The 15,109-nt window shown below is 36.7% G+C and overlaps 1 protein-coding gene across 6 annotated transcripts in view; it reads left to right on the plus strand.

Moving 5' to 3' along the window:
• The window catches only part of PUS10 (pseudouridine synthase 10), a 74,198-nt gene extending 59,308 nt beyond the window's left edge, over window positions 1-14,890 (plus strand). For 2 of the 6 annotated variants that reach the window (XM_032873858.1, XM_032873859.1), the window contains exons 12-17: window positions 980-1,036; window positions 1,899-1,975; window positions 2,069-2,124; window positions 3,379-3,496; window positions 7,380-7,522; window positions 9,963-10,518. In XM_032873858.1, coding sequence (XP_032729749.1) covers window positions 980-1,036; window positions 1,899-1,975; window positions 2,069-2,124; window positions 3,379-3,496; window positions 7,380-7,522; window positions 9,963-10,173 — 662 coding nt within the window. In that variant the 3' untranslated portion in view covers window positions 10,174-10,518. Of the gene's footprint in view, window positions 1-979; window positions 1,037-1,898; window positions 1,976-2,068; window positions 2,125-3,378; window positions 3,497-7,379; window positions 7,523-8,375; window positions 8,760-8,872; window positions 9,312-9,962; window positions 10,519-12,300; window positions 13,863-14,537 lie in introns of those variants that run through there. The other 4 variants (XM_032873860.1, XM_032873863.1, XM_032873861.1 and 1 more) reach the window with 4 other exon arrangements.
• The last annotated feature ends 219 nt before the right edge of the window (window positions 14,891-15,109 follow it).

Genomic DNA, 15,109 nt, shown 5'->3' on the forward strand with positions numbered 1-15,109 from the left:
GACTCTGGAGTCAGATTGTCTGGTTCAAATCCTGGCCTTACCACCTACCAGTGATGTGATCTTAGGCAAGTTACCTACCTGTCTGTCTCATTTTCCTTGTAAGCAAAATGAAGATAATGAGCATACCTACCTCATAGTGTTAACATATATGAAACATTTATGATAATGCCCGCCTCTGGTAATTTTTCCTATGGTGATGATGGTGAAATTGTCAGTTTTGTATCTAGGAAAGTTGTCATATAACCCCTGCCCTTTTTTTTTTTTTTAAATGCCATTTCCCATTCTAATATTTGCAGCTTTTTAGGCTAGTGTGATCCACCTATCTTAGAATGAACACTAGTTTTGTTATGATCCTAGCCTAGGTTTGTTTAACATAAAAATTTGCTTTTAAACCCTTCTTTTCCTCTCTTCTTTTCATAGAGTTTAATTCTCAAATAAATGTTTTTTCTTTGCTTTGCTTTAAGTAAAAAGGAAAGAGGTTAAATTTCTAAAGGATTTAAAGGATAGATTTTTCATCATAAGCTTGTGGCCAGGCTTATAGTGGGTCCTTCCTGCAAATAGTGCTCTCTCCCTTTGGCTTTCCCACAGGATGGTGGCATAGGATGACAGTTAAAGTCTGGCTTGGACATCAGGAGCAGCTCTGCCATTCAATCATGGGATCTTGGGAAAAGTACATATCATTTTAGAAGCTTGGTGTTCTTTTATTTAATACCTACACCATAAGGTTATAATAAAGATTAAAGGAAATAATGTATGCAGAATTTTAGCTCAGTGGCCAGCATAAAACAAGTACTCCATCAATGGTGTTTCTTACTATCATTGCTTTTTTTATTGGAGATTGGGATTAGAGGTGGGATGACTGTCCCTTGGAATTTTCCTATAGATTGTTCGAGACAAATGAAGTTTCTACCGAGGGGTGGGAATGAAAGTCTTAGGGTTACTGTGTTACTGATTGCTTTTCTTTATCTGCTTTGCAAAGGTTTTAATTTTTCCTCCTCTGGAAGAGAAGATGTAGATGTGAGAACATTAGGAAATGGTAAGATTGCAACAGCATCACTTGACTAGAACTAACCTTCAGACTATCACCCTTCTCAGACAGCAGATTCGCTGTAGTCGCTTAGTTAAAACCAAAGTGGGCAGAGCCCAGAGCTTCTGCCATCGAGGAAGCTTTGTGGATTGTGGACCTACCTTTATAAATGATACGATTATGTCTTAACAGGATTTATTTCTTAAGAGGCCATCCTTATTACATGCCTGTAGGTTCTAAGGGACTTTTATGTGCATTAACAAGGTGGTGCCTGAGTTTTTCCAAAAGTTCGCTTATTAATTGTTCCATTTGATAACATTTCAGCAGCACCAGTATAGCTTTCAAAATGCACATCTTCATTTAAAAAGCGATTCTGCTCTCTTAGCCTCCATTTCTCTCATTTTACATTGTTGCATTACAAAGAAGATGATGAGAGTTAATCCTAAACTTGAGAGTAATAGTCCCTTCCCCTTAAGGAATCATAGCTTTTCCATTTCACTAGTGGATTAGGTTTAGGAGGATGGATTTCAGTTTGGTATCCCTGGGCGTTGCCATGTGTGATAACGTTACCTTAGTGTAACCAAGTCAATTAGCAGCTCTTTGGATTTTATTTTGTAATTAACAAGGCTTGTTCATGGACCTTTGGGAAAGCAGTCATTTTCACATACTGCCTGTACTGGGGTTTAGCAGCCTCCAAAAAGCCCCTTGATTCTTTCACACATTCTTCCCTCCCCCAGATGTAGTCATGTCACTAAACTTTCAGTCCTCTAGAGCTCAACTCATTTTTTCACACCTCCTAACCCTCTTGCATTAGCCCAAATGTTAACTCCATCAACACGTTTCTGTTTCATGACGGGGTGTGTGCTGCCAGGAAGGCCCTTTGCAATTGAGCTGGTGAATCCTCATAGAGTACATTTCACTTCACAAGAAATTAAGGAACTTCAGCAGGTAAACCACTTCATGACATGGAAATTGTCATGTTTCTGCAACTCTATAACTGGACTGGAGTTGCTAATTGTTTCTCTTTTTCTGCTACTACAGAAAATTAATAATTCATCTAACAAAATCCAAGTCCGTGACTTGCAGCTTGTCACAAGGTAAGAGTGGACTCACAGGAGATGATCTCAGAAGGGAAGTTCTGGTTGTAGATGATTTATCTGTTAACAGAATTATCTCCAGAATATATAAGGAACTCTTACAACTCAATAATAAGAAAACAATGCAATTAAAAATGAGGGAGATGGCTAAGTGGGCATTTCTCCAAGGAGGATATACAATTAATGAATGAATACATGAAAAAAATGCTCAGTATCATTTGCCATTGGGAAAAGACATATCAAAACCTCAGTGATAGCTCACTGTACTCTCACTAGGATGGCTATAATCAAAAAGACAGAAAAAAACAAATGTTGGCAAAGATGTGGAGAAATCGAAACCCTTGTATATTGCTGTGGGAGTGTACGTGTGGCCATTTTGAAAGACAGTTGACAGTTTCTCAAAAGGTTAAACATAGAGTTACCATTATATCCCAGCAATTCCACTTCTAGATATATACCCAAGAGAAATGAAAATGTACATCCACGCAAAGACTTCCACATGAATGTTCACAGTAGCATTATCCATAATAGCAAAAAAGTAGAAACAGGGGCGCCTGGGTGGCTCCATGGGTTAAAGCCTCTGCCTTCGGCTCAGATCATGATCCTAGGATCCTGGGATCGAACCCTGCATCGGGCTCTCTGCTCAGCAGGGAGCCTGCTTGCCCCCACCCCGCCTGCCTCTCTGCCTACTTGTGATCTCTCTCTGTCAAATAAATAAATAAGATCTTAAAAAAAAAATAGAAACAACCCAAATGTCCATGGACAATATATGGTATCTCCATACAGTGGAATGTTATTCAGTAATAAAAAGGAAAAAAGTCGTGATACATTCTCCAACATGGATGAACCTTGAAAACGTTATGAAGTGAAAGAAGCCAGATACCACATATCACATATTGTATGATTCTATTTTATATGAGATATTCAGAGTAGGGAAATCTATAGAGACATAAAGTCAGTTAGTGGTTGTCAAAGGCTGGGGGAAGTAGGACATGTGAAATGACTGCAAATAGGTATGGAGTTTCTTTTCTAGGATGATGAAGTATTCTGAAATTAGATTACGGTGATGGCTACACAACTCTGTAAACATGCTAGAAATCACTGAATCATATAGTTAAAATGGGAATTGTATGTAAGTCTTATCTCAATAAAGCTATTTTTAGAGAAAGGGAAGTTTGGGGCAAGGCTTGTGTGTATTCTGTGTATTTAGACAAACTTCTAAAACTTTGTTTTGTTTTGTTTTGTTTTGTTTAGAGAGGCAATAGGACATATGAAAGAAGGTGAAGAAGAAAAGACCAAGTCCTATAGTGCCTTAATATGGACAAATAACACCATACAGAAGAAAGACATTGAATTCCTAAATGACATAAAGGTAGTTAAGTGCTCTCTTTCTCATTTTTTGATTGCTTATAAAAGAGTTCTTTCACTTTTAGTTTATTACTAGCAAGTCATAGGCTTTGGGGAATGTGAGACCTCGCTTGCCATTTACTGGTTGAATGATGGGGCAATTCATTGGGCCTGTTTGAGAGACAGCATGCCAGGGATGAAGAGCCTATCTCTGGGCACAGATCACTAGGGTGCAAATCCTGGATCTGCCTTTCATAGTTGTGTGACTTTGGACAAGTTGCTTATCCTCTTTATGCTTCAGTTTTTTCATCTATATTATTAGTTAGAAGAATGAAATTAGTTTAGTCATATGAAGCACTTAGAACAGTGTCTGGTACATAGAAAACCTCAGCAATCCTATTATTATATTTGGGCATCTGTAAAAAGAAAATACAAAATAGAATTGATCTAATAGAATTGATGCTAAGATTAAGTGCATAAATAAAACATGTTATACATTTTTAAGAAGGATAGTATATGTGCAGCACCAATATTTTGGTACCTGCTAGGTTTCCCCTCCCATGAGCATATCACTTTAGAGGGTCTGCCTATTTATTTGCATATTTCTTCCCACCTGTCCCCACCTCTTCCTGTAAAGATAATTTACTCTCAAATGCAAGGAATTAGCCTAAATGAGCACAGAGATGTGTACAGTTATCACAACACTGTTTAAATGGGCAATATTTTACAATAATCTAGGTGATCTACTAAAGGAGAATGGCTTAATCTTACGGTTTATCTGTGTGATGAGCTATTATTGCTAGCCAGTGTTAGAAATTATGTAGTAGCTATTTATTGACAAAGGAAAATGTTCCTGGTAGGTGCTAAGGGGGAAGAAAACAAGCTATAAAGAGTACATAGAGGGTGATACATTGTGATGTGTACACATATATATGACCACGTAGAAAACAAATTGTATGGCAAAAGATACCATAAATGGGATTTATACTTATGAAAAATACAAATGCCCAATACAGAAATGTAGACAAAGGATATGAATAAGCAGCTGAAAATGAGCAACTCCAAATGCCAAGAATCATCTGAAAAGATGTTCCACTTCTGGATTGAAGTAACAATAAGACCTCACTTAGTCCTCTGAAACTAACAACACCTTATGGGTGGCATGGAGGAGAAAGCTAGTTGTATACTTAGTCAGTAGAAATGTAAAGTGTTTAGCCTTTTTGGAAAACAATGTAGCGATGACTATAAAAACTAAAAATATACTGGTCTTCTACCCAACACTTTTACTACTGGCAATCTGTCCTGAAGAAATAAAACTCCAGTGCTTAAGGATATGTGTGCAAAGATGTTTACTTTATTCAAAGTGGCAAAATCAACAACACAACTAGAAACAAAGTGAATTTCCTTCAAAAAAGGAAAGGGAAGAACAAGCTGGAATATTATAAAGCTATTTAAAAAAACACAACAGCATGTGATCCCATGTAGTTTATGTTATTGTATGTATATATACCTAAAATTGTTGTAAAAAAGGATAGAGGTAGGTCTATGTCTATGACTTAGAGAAGCACCCAAGACATTATGAGAAAGAAAGTGAAGTGCAGAATCATGGTTATAGTGTAAGTGTTTTGGTGAATGCATACAAGTCATTTATCCGCTTAGACAAATTCATTTCTAACCTGGAGGGTGGACTAGATCACCTCCAGAGGGTCTCCAGGTCTCAAGTTTTGTGATTCTGTATCAAAAGCTGTTGACTTTTGGTCCATTATCTGGGGCCTTTAGGATGATAGTTTAACTCTAGACAGATATCTTTAAGGTTGCAAAACAAATTTCTAAATCTCTATTCCATCACGTGTACAAGTCAGTCAGAATGCTGAGGGGAAAATTAACTCATTTTAAAAATAGATTCAGGGGCACCTGGGTGGCTCAGCCAGTATAGCATGTGATTCTTGATCTTGGGGTCATGAGTTCAAACCCCACACTGGGTGTGGAGCCTACTTAAAAAAAAAAAAAAATAGATTCATTATTTGGAGGTAGCCCAATTCAGAGCTCATTCAGAAATAATGCCGAATAATGCTGAAAGATGATTTTTGGAGGTTCAGAGTAAACAGGGAAAGGGTCTCTCTTAATGGTTCACAGCCCAAATAGACTGATGGAACTAGCTGACTTCTGATTTTTTGAGTTGGGGTTAAGACTGTTTTCAAATATTCCTATTGCCATCAAAAATACAAAAAACTGAGTTACTGTTCCATGTTGAGAAAGAGTCACTTCAAACTTAACTACTTGTCTCTTCTTTTTTAAGGGCAACCTACTTTTAAGGGAAAAACAAAACAAAACAACTTTTGTGTATATGTGTTTCTGAAAATTCAGCAGAAAGTGGCCAGCAGAGTGGAATGTTAGAGTAAATGTTTCCCTTGTATCTACTGAAAATAGACACAAAACACACACACGAATGTGAGGTGATCAAGTGTTATGTTGGACGCCCAGCTCACTTAGTACTTCCATTGACTAGTTCATGGTTCACAGGCCTGGGAGTGAGTAGCAAGAAAGGAAACAGGGAGAAGAGCACTCCTTAGTCATTCATTTAAAACCAGCTGTTTCTGTACAGAGGCCATATCTGTACAGATTCCTTAACAGTTCAGCCTTGTCCTTTTTTTGTCTTTTTGGCTGGAGAAATGTCAAACCTTATGGAGACAGCCTGTATCAGCAGAACAAAGTGCTTCTAAATTTGAAGCCTTAGAGAATCATAAAACCCATGAGTTAGGAGGGGCCGTTGACTCACTGCCATGATCAAAACAGTCACACCATTTCAAGTATAGTCTTTGTCAGAACTTGCTCTTTCTTTCTTGGTAGAGAACTGGATAGAGGGAAGACCAGACAGAAATCCTTCTCTGCTTAGCATGGTTTCAGGCACTCCCAAATCATGTAAATTAGGAAGGAGTTGTTCCAACAAGAAATGGCAGAAGATTCAAAGTTCTTATGAACCTACATTTCTTGTTATGCCCCATATCTATTTTTAAAACTTGGAATTAGTTGACCTTCTACAACATTAATCTCTGTTTCTTAATTATATATCTTGTGACAAGAGGAAGTCTCTAATTATGAGAAAAATAAGCCCATGCCCCTAAAAAAAAAATCTGAATTGTAAAAAAGACATGCAGTATGATTATTCTAAAGTAACTTGAACAGGCTTACAAATACTAAGAGGTTCTGGTTTATTGTACACACTTCTTTGTGATTATTATATTGAAACATATATCACTAAAAAGTGATGCAGCTGTTAATTTTCTAGATATTTCATTTCATATAACAACAGCAACAACAAAATAACCTTGTAAGTAGGTGCATGGTTGTCCTTAAAACATGTACACTGCCCATACACACCAGTGATGCTGAGGTCTCACCTTCTACAAACAGCCATTTCTCACCTCAGCTGTTAGGTCATCTGTTGGGTTGAGGGGAGAGGAAGGTAAGAATAGGTCTTCTAGAAGAACTCTGTTAAAAGTGAAAGACAGGCTAGAACTCCAGGGTCCTACTCAATTTAATTAATTAATTAAATATGAGAGCAAAAGAGACCCTGGGGATCATTTACCTCAAAGCCTTTTTAAAAATGGCATACTGGGGCCCAGTAAGTGAGTAACTATGGACGACGTTATGAGAAGTTCCACAGAGCCTGAACCTTAGGGAATACTATTTAGTATTCCCTATTACTATTATACTACTATACTACTACTACTACTACTATTACTATTATACTACTATTACAATACTATTAGTATCTACCCTTACAGTGATAGATGAGGTCCTCCAAAGAAAACATCTGTGGTGGGCCATGGATGACAGAGGTTTTGAGACAGGCTTCCCTGGGCAGCAAAGCTGACTCTACGATTGTGTAACACATCCTCCTCTAGGACCTAAAGATCGACCAGAAAACACCTCTGCGGGTCCTTCACCGGAGGCCCCTGGCTGTGAGAACTCGCATCATTCACTCCATGGAGTCACGCTATGTGGATGAACATCATTTCCGCCTTTATCTGAAGACTCAAGCTGGAACGTATCCTTTTGCCTTCCACATAGCAATACTCTAACCAGAACCCTGTTGGAAGAGTTCAGGCTGCCCTAGAAAGTAGGTGCAATTTGATCTAGGAACGATTAGGGTAAGGATTAGGTTGGGGAAGAATCCTTTTTTGGGGGGCGGGGAAGGAGGGTTCCCAACGAATTTGTATCTTTCAAAATGACATTTTAAACCATGAGGCAGCAGCCAATAGAGCGTGAACTTTAGAAGTGTGTCACACAATGCTGACTGTATAGTGAATACTCAGGAAACGGTTTTGATTGATTCATTTATTGATTTGTCTCTCTGCATTTTGCAAGTCACATTTTCATAACCACATTTGGGTCCTTTCAGCATTTTGAGCATTTGCCCCAAATCACCAAACACTGATAGTAGATGGGAGTGGCCCTACTTTACGTACTGATCTTCACTTCATTTTGGCCACTGGCCCTAAACAAGAGAATAGTCCAGAAATGATCACTTGTTCATATGGTTCATATGGTTTGTGTTCACCTGTTTTGTGTGGTTTTGTATCCAATCTGAGTTTTTAGTTAAAATACATCAGGGAGTTGCCATCCATATTCATCCATATTTCATCAAAGGAATCACATCAAAGAAAACCTTTTTACCCAATTCCAGCTTTTATTTTAGAGTGCTAGGTGAAATGCAGGGGTTTTTTGAAGGAACTAATGTCTTGATTTCAATCTTATTAAAACATTTTGAGGACCAGGCATGTATATGTTACTTATGGGCTTAGCCAAGAAAAACTGTCTGCTAAAGCTTTAGATACCATGTGGTTATACACAAAAGTATGCGAATTTTTCCACATATATTGCTCAATATGCTGAACTAGTTCATTTGACTTACACCTCATCCTTCTGGATATGAATAAGAACCATTCTGGCTCTTTTAACTGGTTGTTCTGGGGCTTTTTGGTCATCTCCTCTCGTCATTGCTACTTGGAAGTAGCATTCTTGAAAGAGAAAAAGGATGACAGATGTTGAGTAAGTATGAGTTCAGCAGAGAAGGCAGTTACTAGATAATTACATGTCTTAAGCTTGAATGAAAACATTTGGTGAGAGTAGAGTGAATACACTTTCAGAAAGTGAGGAGGACATAATAGCATATTCATGGTATAAGTTTTTTATTTGTCATCTGAGAATAAACTTATTTTTCCTATTTGAATTATATTAAATTTTTATACTAAGTGCCAGTTTATAGAACACAACATAATACTGAACGGGTTTTTACTGAATGCTAGCAAAATTGTATCTCTCAGATAACAATTTTCAAGGCTGTAGTAGAGTCCTGTGTAAGGAATGTTAATGTAATCTTAATAAGTAATTCCAGGATTGGCCATTGATATCAAAATTTGAAGACCAACGAGGGAAACATGAAATCGCCCCTTTCAAAAAAGACTTAATTCTCTTGCTAAACATGGAAGAGTGCAAACAGCTAAAACTTAGGCCCCTTGATAATCCTTCTGAAAGGCCTTTATCAACAACTAAATTGATATTCTTATTGTCCCTCCCATCCTACTGCTATTGTGTCAATGGGTCACATTACCAGGAAAACCATCATTGGAGTCACTGTGCGTGACCCTGTGGAATCCGCTCTTCTGGCAGATGCCAGCTGGCGTTATTGAAAAATGGGACCCAAAAGATGACAAAATGTAATCTGTGGCAAAGAAAAAATAGCAAAGCTTGTTTTGTTTTGTTTAGCATTGAAGTACAGTTCATTTTAAAAATCCATACCCAGGGTTGCCTGGTTGGTTCAGGCAGCGGAGCATGGGACTCTCTTTTTTTTTTTTTAGTTTTTAAAAAAAGATTTATTTGACAGATAGAGATCACAAGTAGGCAGAGAGGCAGGCAGAGAGAGAGAGGCGGAAGCAGGCGCCCCACTGAGCAGAGAGCCCGATGCAGGGCTCGATCCCAGGACCCCTGGGATCATGACCTGAGCCAAAGGCAGAGGCTTTAACCCACTGAACTACTCAGGCACCCCAGGACTCTTGATCTCAGGGTTATGGATTTGAGCCCCATGTTGGGTGTAGAGATTACTTTAAAAAAAAAAATCATTTCTTATTTCAATGTTTTATTTAAATTCTAGTTAGTTAAAAAAACAAATGAAAAAAAAAACAAAACAAAACAAAAAAATTCCATATCCAAACCTTGGCACTTGGAGATGAGCTAAAGGAAAAAGAAAGGCATGACTTTGGTAAGTTTGGTGTAAACACAGGTGCCAAGTCTTGCTGTTAGCTGCCAGGCTGGTAGGAACCAGTCTGCCAAAGCTTATTTTCTAAGACACACATCATGGGTCACAGCTCAGAAATAACCTCTCCCTTGTAACATTTCTGCTTTCGTCTGTCATTTCCCTTTCACCTATCAAATCTCACCGGTTAGCTAGCATAGCTATCTCCATTGTTTCCTTAAACAAAGCCCAGCTACATTAAAGAGTTTGTACATGGAGACTTTGGGAGAACCAAGCCGAACATTGGCTCTCTAATGAATGTGACTGCAGACATTCTTGAGCTGGATGTCGAGGTAAAGCATTTTATTGTGGAAGTAGCTGTTTGTACATTGAATTCAGCCAAGGTTATGCTTTTGGGGGGGTGGGCATTAGGCCAAATAGGTATCTATCTCCACTCATCTTAATGGGTATTTGAAAATGGTCAAAATCTCACAATAGCATTGTATTGCAGGGAAGGACCATCTTTGGAATTTTTATCTTCTTAAAAAATACAAGATCTCATTGATGATCCTTGGAAATATATAGCTAATTTACATGGGGCATGAGATCTTAAACCCTTAAGTGGGTCAAGGAAGTGAAACTTAAGAACCCTTCATATGTCCTTCGGACTCTACAGAGTTCATTCCCATAACTGTTTTGTTTTACAAAAAATTTAAGGCAGGCTACTCAGAAACATACATTCAGGACAGGGATAGAAAATGGGATCAGCCAATGTTTACTGGAACAATGAAAAAAATAAAATAAAATTAAAAAAAATATATATATTTTAAGCAGAGGATATGGGGGGGGTTAGGTGATCCTGGTGGTGGATATTAAAGAGGGCATGTATTGCATGGAGCACTGGGTGTGGTGCATAAACAACGAATCTTGGAACACTGAAAATAAAATAAAATGGAAACACACATACACACACACACACACACACACACACACACACACACACACTAGTTCTATAAGGGACCCCTATGATGTGGTATAAATTTTCTGCTCCTAGGGTCTGAATTGAAACAAGGTTAAATTCTTAAGTATTTAAAAGAGTGGATTTAATAGGTCCTTCCGGCAGTTCTCCATAAATATATTTTCTCATTTGACCATCAATAGATACTGAGTCACAACTTGTGCTCCTTGACGAATATCTGATGAAGAATGGGGTCCCTCTCCCATGCCTCTCCCCCTGCATAAAGAAAATATTAGGAGGCTAGGGTTTTGCACTTGGGATTATCAGTTACCAAAAGAAGTGGGCTTAGTGGCCTCGTGTGCAAACAGCTATGGTAATCCCATGATCACTTGTGCATCATCGGCTTACTGGCAATTCTCGAGGGCTTTCAGATTAGATTTTACACAGCTCCTGCATTCAGCCATTGATAGCACCTTCAAGGTTGCAGGGAGCATTCTCAGAGGGACTGTTATTTTGAGGAAGACAGCCTTCTGTTAAAGTAAATCTCAACTGCATTCATCTTTGATCTTAATTCTTAGAACAATTTAGCAATGTCAGAGTCACAGGCCAGTGTTCCTCATCCATGTTTGTTCACTGAAAACACCTATAGAGCTTTACAAACCTCCCCTGCTTTCAACACTTACAAGACTGTGACCTGAAATGTTTAGTTTTCAGGCATGAGAAATAACCCATTAGCTTATATATGTGTGTTCAGTATGTGGCTGTGTTCTGAAACAAAACCAAAATATCTTCTTGGATTTCTAAAATATATGCATATACACACACAACAGTTATTTGGGCTTTTCTAATAAAATTTCCTGATTCTAGCAGTGACTCGTAGATTGATTTTAAAAAATCACTTGTGGTAAAGCATTTTGAGTTTTAACAAGACATGGGTACAGTGGACTTTTTTAAACTTCTCAAATTGGGCCTTCTACGGTGGTTCAAGCACTTCTGAAAGCCTAGGACGTGATTGTTGTATGTGGAGAAAAAAAACAGTCTGCTACTGTAGTTTCATTATGACTTAAATCAAGGCTTTGTTCTAGAAGAGTCAAACCAAGTGAGTAGAGATAGATAAATCTGATTTTAAAAGAAACAAGAATTCTGAAATGATATACAATGATCATTTATCTTTTTCTAGTTCCAGGCGATCTTTCATACTCATTTGTTTCTCATTCAGTTGCTAAGTTACAAATAATAACCCTAAGTGTATAGACTATTGTTAAATGCAAGATGAGACAATGGAAATGATCTGAAGAATAAAAGTTGCGGAGACTTCTGAGGGAAAGTTGGTTTGTCCCTGAAATTGTTACTTTACCTATAAATAACATTTACAAAATTTAGATGTACTCTAGTCTCTTCTTGGCCCAAAGGTACGAGTAAACAGCTGAGTAGCCATTCAGATACAGACCTTGGGCCCAAGAATCTCAAGGCCGACCATGGGTTTTTGAGTGTTGAACTGTGGTATTCAATGACTTTTCTTAAAATTCAGCTTCTGCTGTGGCCTTATATTAAAACTATTAAGTTTATGCATTACCAGCAAATGCTTACTGGAACAGTAATATGTTTTCATGTCTTGTTTCCTTCCTTCTAGTCTGTAGATGTTGACTGGCCCCCTGCTCTGGATGACTAGCTTTCAAATGTGGAAACAGAGTAGGGTTTTCGTGGAACGATGCAGACCTCCATTCAGCATACACTGTATAATGGCTATTTACTCACCATTACAGTGTCTTGGAAACCATTTGGATCATGTTGATCTATGTATTTTAAAATCTGTTGTAACATCTCAGGATCTATCTATGTGTTTATGTTGTGTTAAATGTTCTAAGGATGTCTTAGGATTTTTCTTGTTCCTTCTCCAAACCCTACACGCCAGACTATGAATAATGAAAACATTCTCTTAATTTAGAGATGTACACAAACAGGATACATTCTCTGATAATCTGAGAGGCTATCATTTGTTTAGCAAAATTTCCCTCCACAAGACATACCACCTTCAAAATCATGTTCGAACTTTCTTAAATGATCTTGATAAAAGTTATATCTAGATTTATACAGCACAGTACCCTATAATATTCTAGGATATCAAATGCAAATCTAACATCATTACTATTTTTCCTAGTAGGCTTTAAGCAAGATATTACCAACGTAAGTACTTTTTGATATAATCTATCACAATCTTAATGACTTCAAGTAACTATTTTGACAACTTAAAAATATCAGTACTTTTCCTGGGGAGGGAAAATGAAACCTTAGGAATTGAGGCATACCCCGTTAAGAGACTTCCATAAATCTTTTAAATAAGGAGACACAAGTGCCTTCAGTAACTTCAAACCCAGGGATAAGATTTTGAAAAATTAGGACTGCTAAGCAATCTGCTGTTATTTCAGAGTGCGTCAGTGTATTATCCAATTTCAAACGTCTTCATCAAGTAGATATTACAATTTCCATTTTATAAATATGAAAACCAAAGAATGAAAGTTAAATGATTTATCTAAAATCGTTAGTTACTTCAATATCAGGGGCTAAACTGAAGTTTCCTGGTCTCTAGGGTCCTTTCTTAATAAATCTTGTTATTGAGTACCCATTGTATGAAGGAGGCACCTGAGAATGTCATTTAAATGCACTAACCAAATAAATAAATAAAATAATTAAAATGAACAAATAAAACAAATGCACTAAGCATCAGAGATGACTTTTGGAATTTAGATACCAAATCAAGGAGGTTGCCAAAAAATAGCCCAAGTATAAGTCATATGAGCTTATATGACTACTATTTGTTAATAAGTTAATCAGTTGGTACTATGAAGAGGAAAAAACGAAATAAGCTAAATCTAAAGAAAACGGATGGGTCATTAAGAGAAACGTTTCAGCAGTCTCATAAAAATTGCAGACTTAAGTGTATTTTCTATCACCCTGATTCAACTATCTGAGCTTATTTTAGAACTCATGGGACTTGGATAATATTGGATGATTGTTTCCCATCTCTTCATTAAATATACTTCATAGATACCAAGATGTATTATTCATTTATCAGGAAAATTATTTGACATTTAGAAGTTTCATATGTGAATACTAGCAAATAATTGTTTCACTATTTTCAATGCCAGAAAACAAGAAAGGGATAATAGAAATAAACTTCTGATAAACAGGTAAGAACTTTTGTGTGAATATTTCTCCCTTTTTGGGAAAATTTTGCTACAAAAAAGATTTAAATAACTTGGGAGATAGTGTTTTCCATGTTTCTTTTTGGCTCAGCTTTGAATTTAGTGGAATCTGAAAAATGGAAAAATTAAGAACCTCTTTAACAGAAGATTTCTATTTCCTAAATTTCTATTCCTGACATTATGCAATATTTCCAGCAAAAAGTAGACATTAGCTGTATATACTTTACTTATTCCATATGTTCATATATTATGAGACACAGGTTGTTAAAAATCAATGTAGGTCTTTGTTTTATGCAAGAACTGAGAACATTAAGTAATGAAAGTACTATAGTTTCGCTTTTGCCTATATACAATTATTTTAAAATTAGTTTTGTGATCTTTTCTCATAGCTTTATTTTGTAATTTTTTTCCTTTTCAGATTTTTATTTAAATTCTAGTAACATATAGTGTACTATTGGTTTCAGGAGTAGAATTCAGTGATTCATCACTTACAAAAAACATGCAGTGCCCATCATAACAAGTGCCCTCCTTAATACCCATTCACAGCTTTGTTTTTTTTTCAAACTTTCATTTAAATTCTAGTTAAATCTTTAATAAAACAGAGAGAATGAGCCCCTTTTTACTTTTTAGTACTTCTTTGTCCCAAATATAGTCTATGATTTAGTTTAGGAAAAACATCAACTCAACTCTGAATACCTGGAGAAGCCGAAAGAAAGAAAGGAAAAAAAGAAAGAAAGAACATAAAGAAAGAAAAGAAGAATTTCCCAAGTAAGCAAGTAAGATAACTGGTTACATTAACAAGTTATATGAAATAAACTTAGAAGTTAAATTTTGATTTCTAAAGAGAAAAATCTTATTTATCTTACTTAGGCTAATCTTTTCTTTTGAATCTTTATTCTTGATTTTTAAGCCCAAATAATGAGAATGAACTTTGATGCAAGGTTTTCTGATTTCTAAAACTGGTACCCTTTTGGAGCCTGGGTGGCTCTGTCCGGTAAGTGTCTGACTTGTGATCTCAGCTTAGGTCTTGGTCTCAGGGTAGTGAGTTCAAGCCCCATGTTTTTTTTCTTAAAAAAAAAAAAAAAAAAAAAGATGGTACTTTTATTGTGGAAAAAAATACTGCTTTTATGATACTCATTTAATTGTTTTCATCTTGAAATAATTTCAAACTTACAGGAAAGGTGCCAGAAGTACAAAGAAATACCCATCCCCCAAACCGCTGAGCTGGTGATGCTC

Source organism: Lontra canadensis, unplaced genomic scaffold, assembly GCF_010015895.1.
Source record: "Lontra canadensis isolate GAN:19392208 unplaced genomic scaffold, GSC_riverotter_1.0 scaffold50, whole genome shotgun sequence".
In the NCBI taxonomy this organism is placed as follows: Eukaryota; Metazoa; Chordata; class Mammalia; order Carnivora; family Mustelidae; genus Lontra; species Lontra canadensis.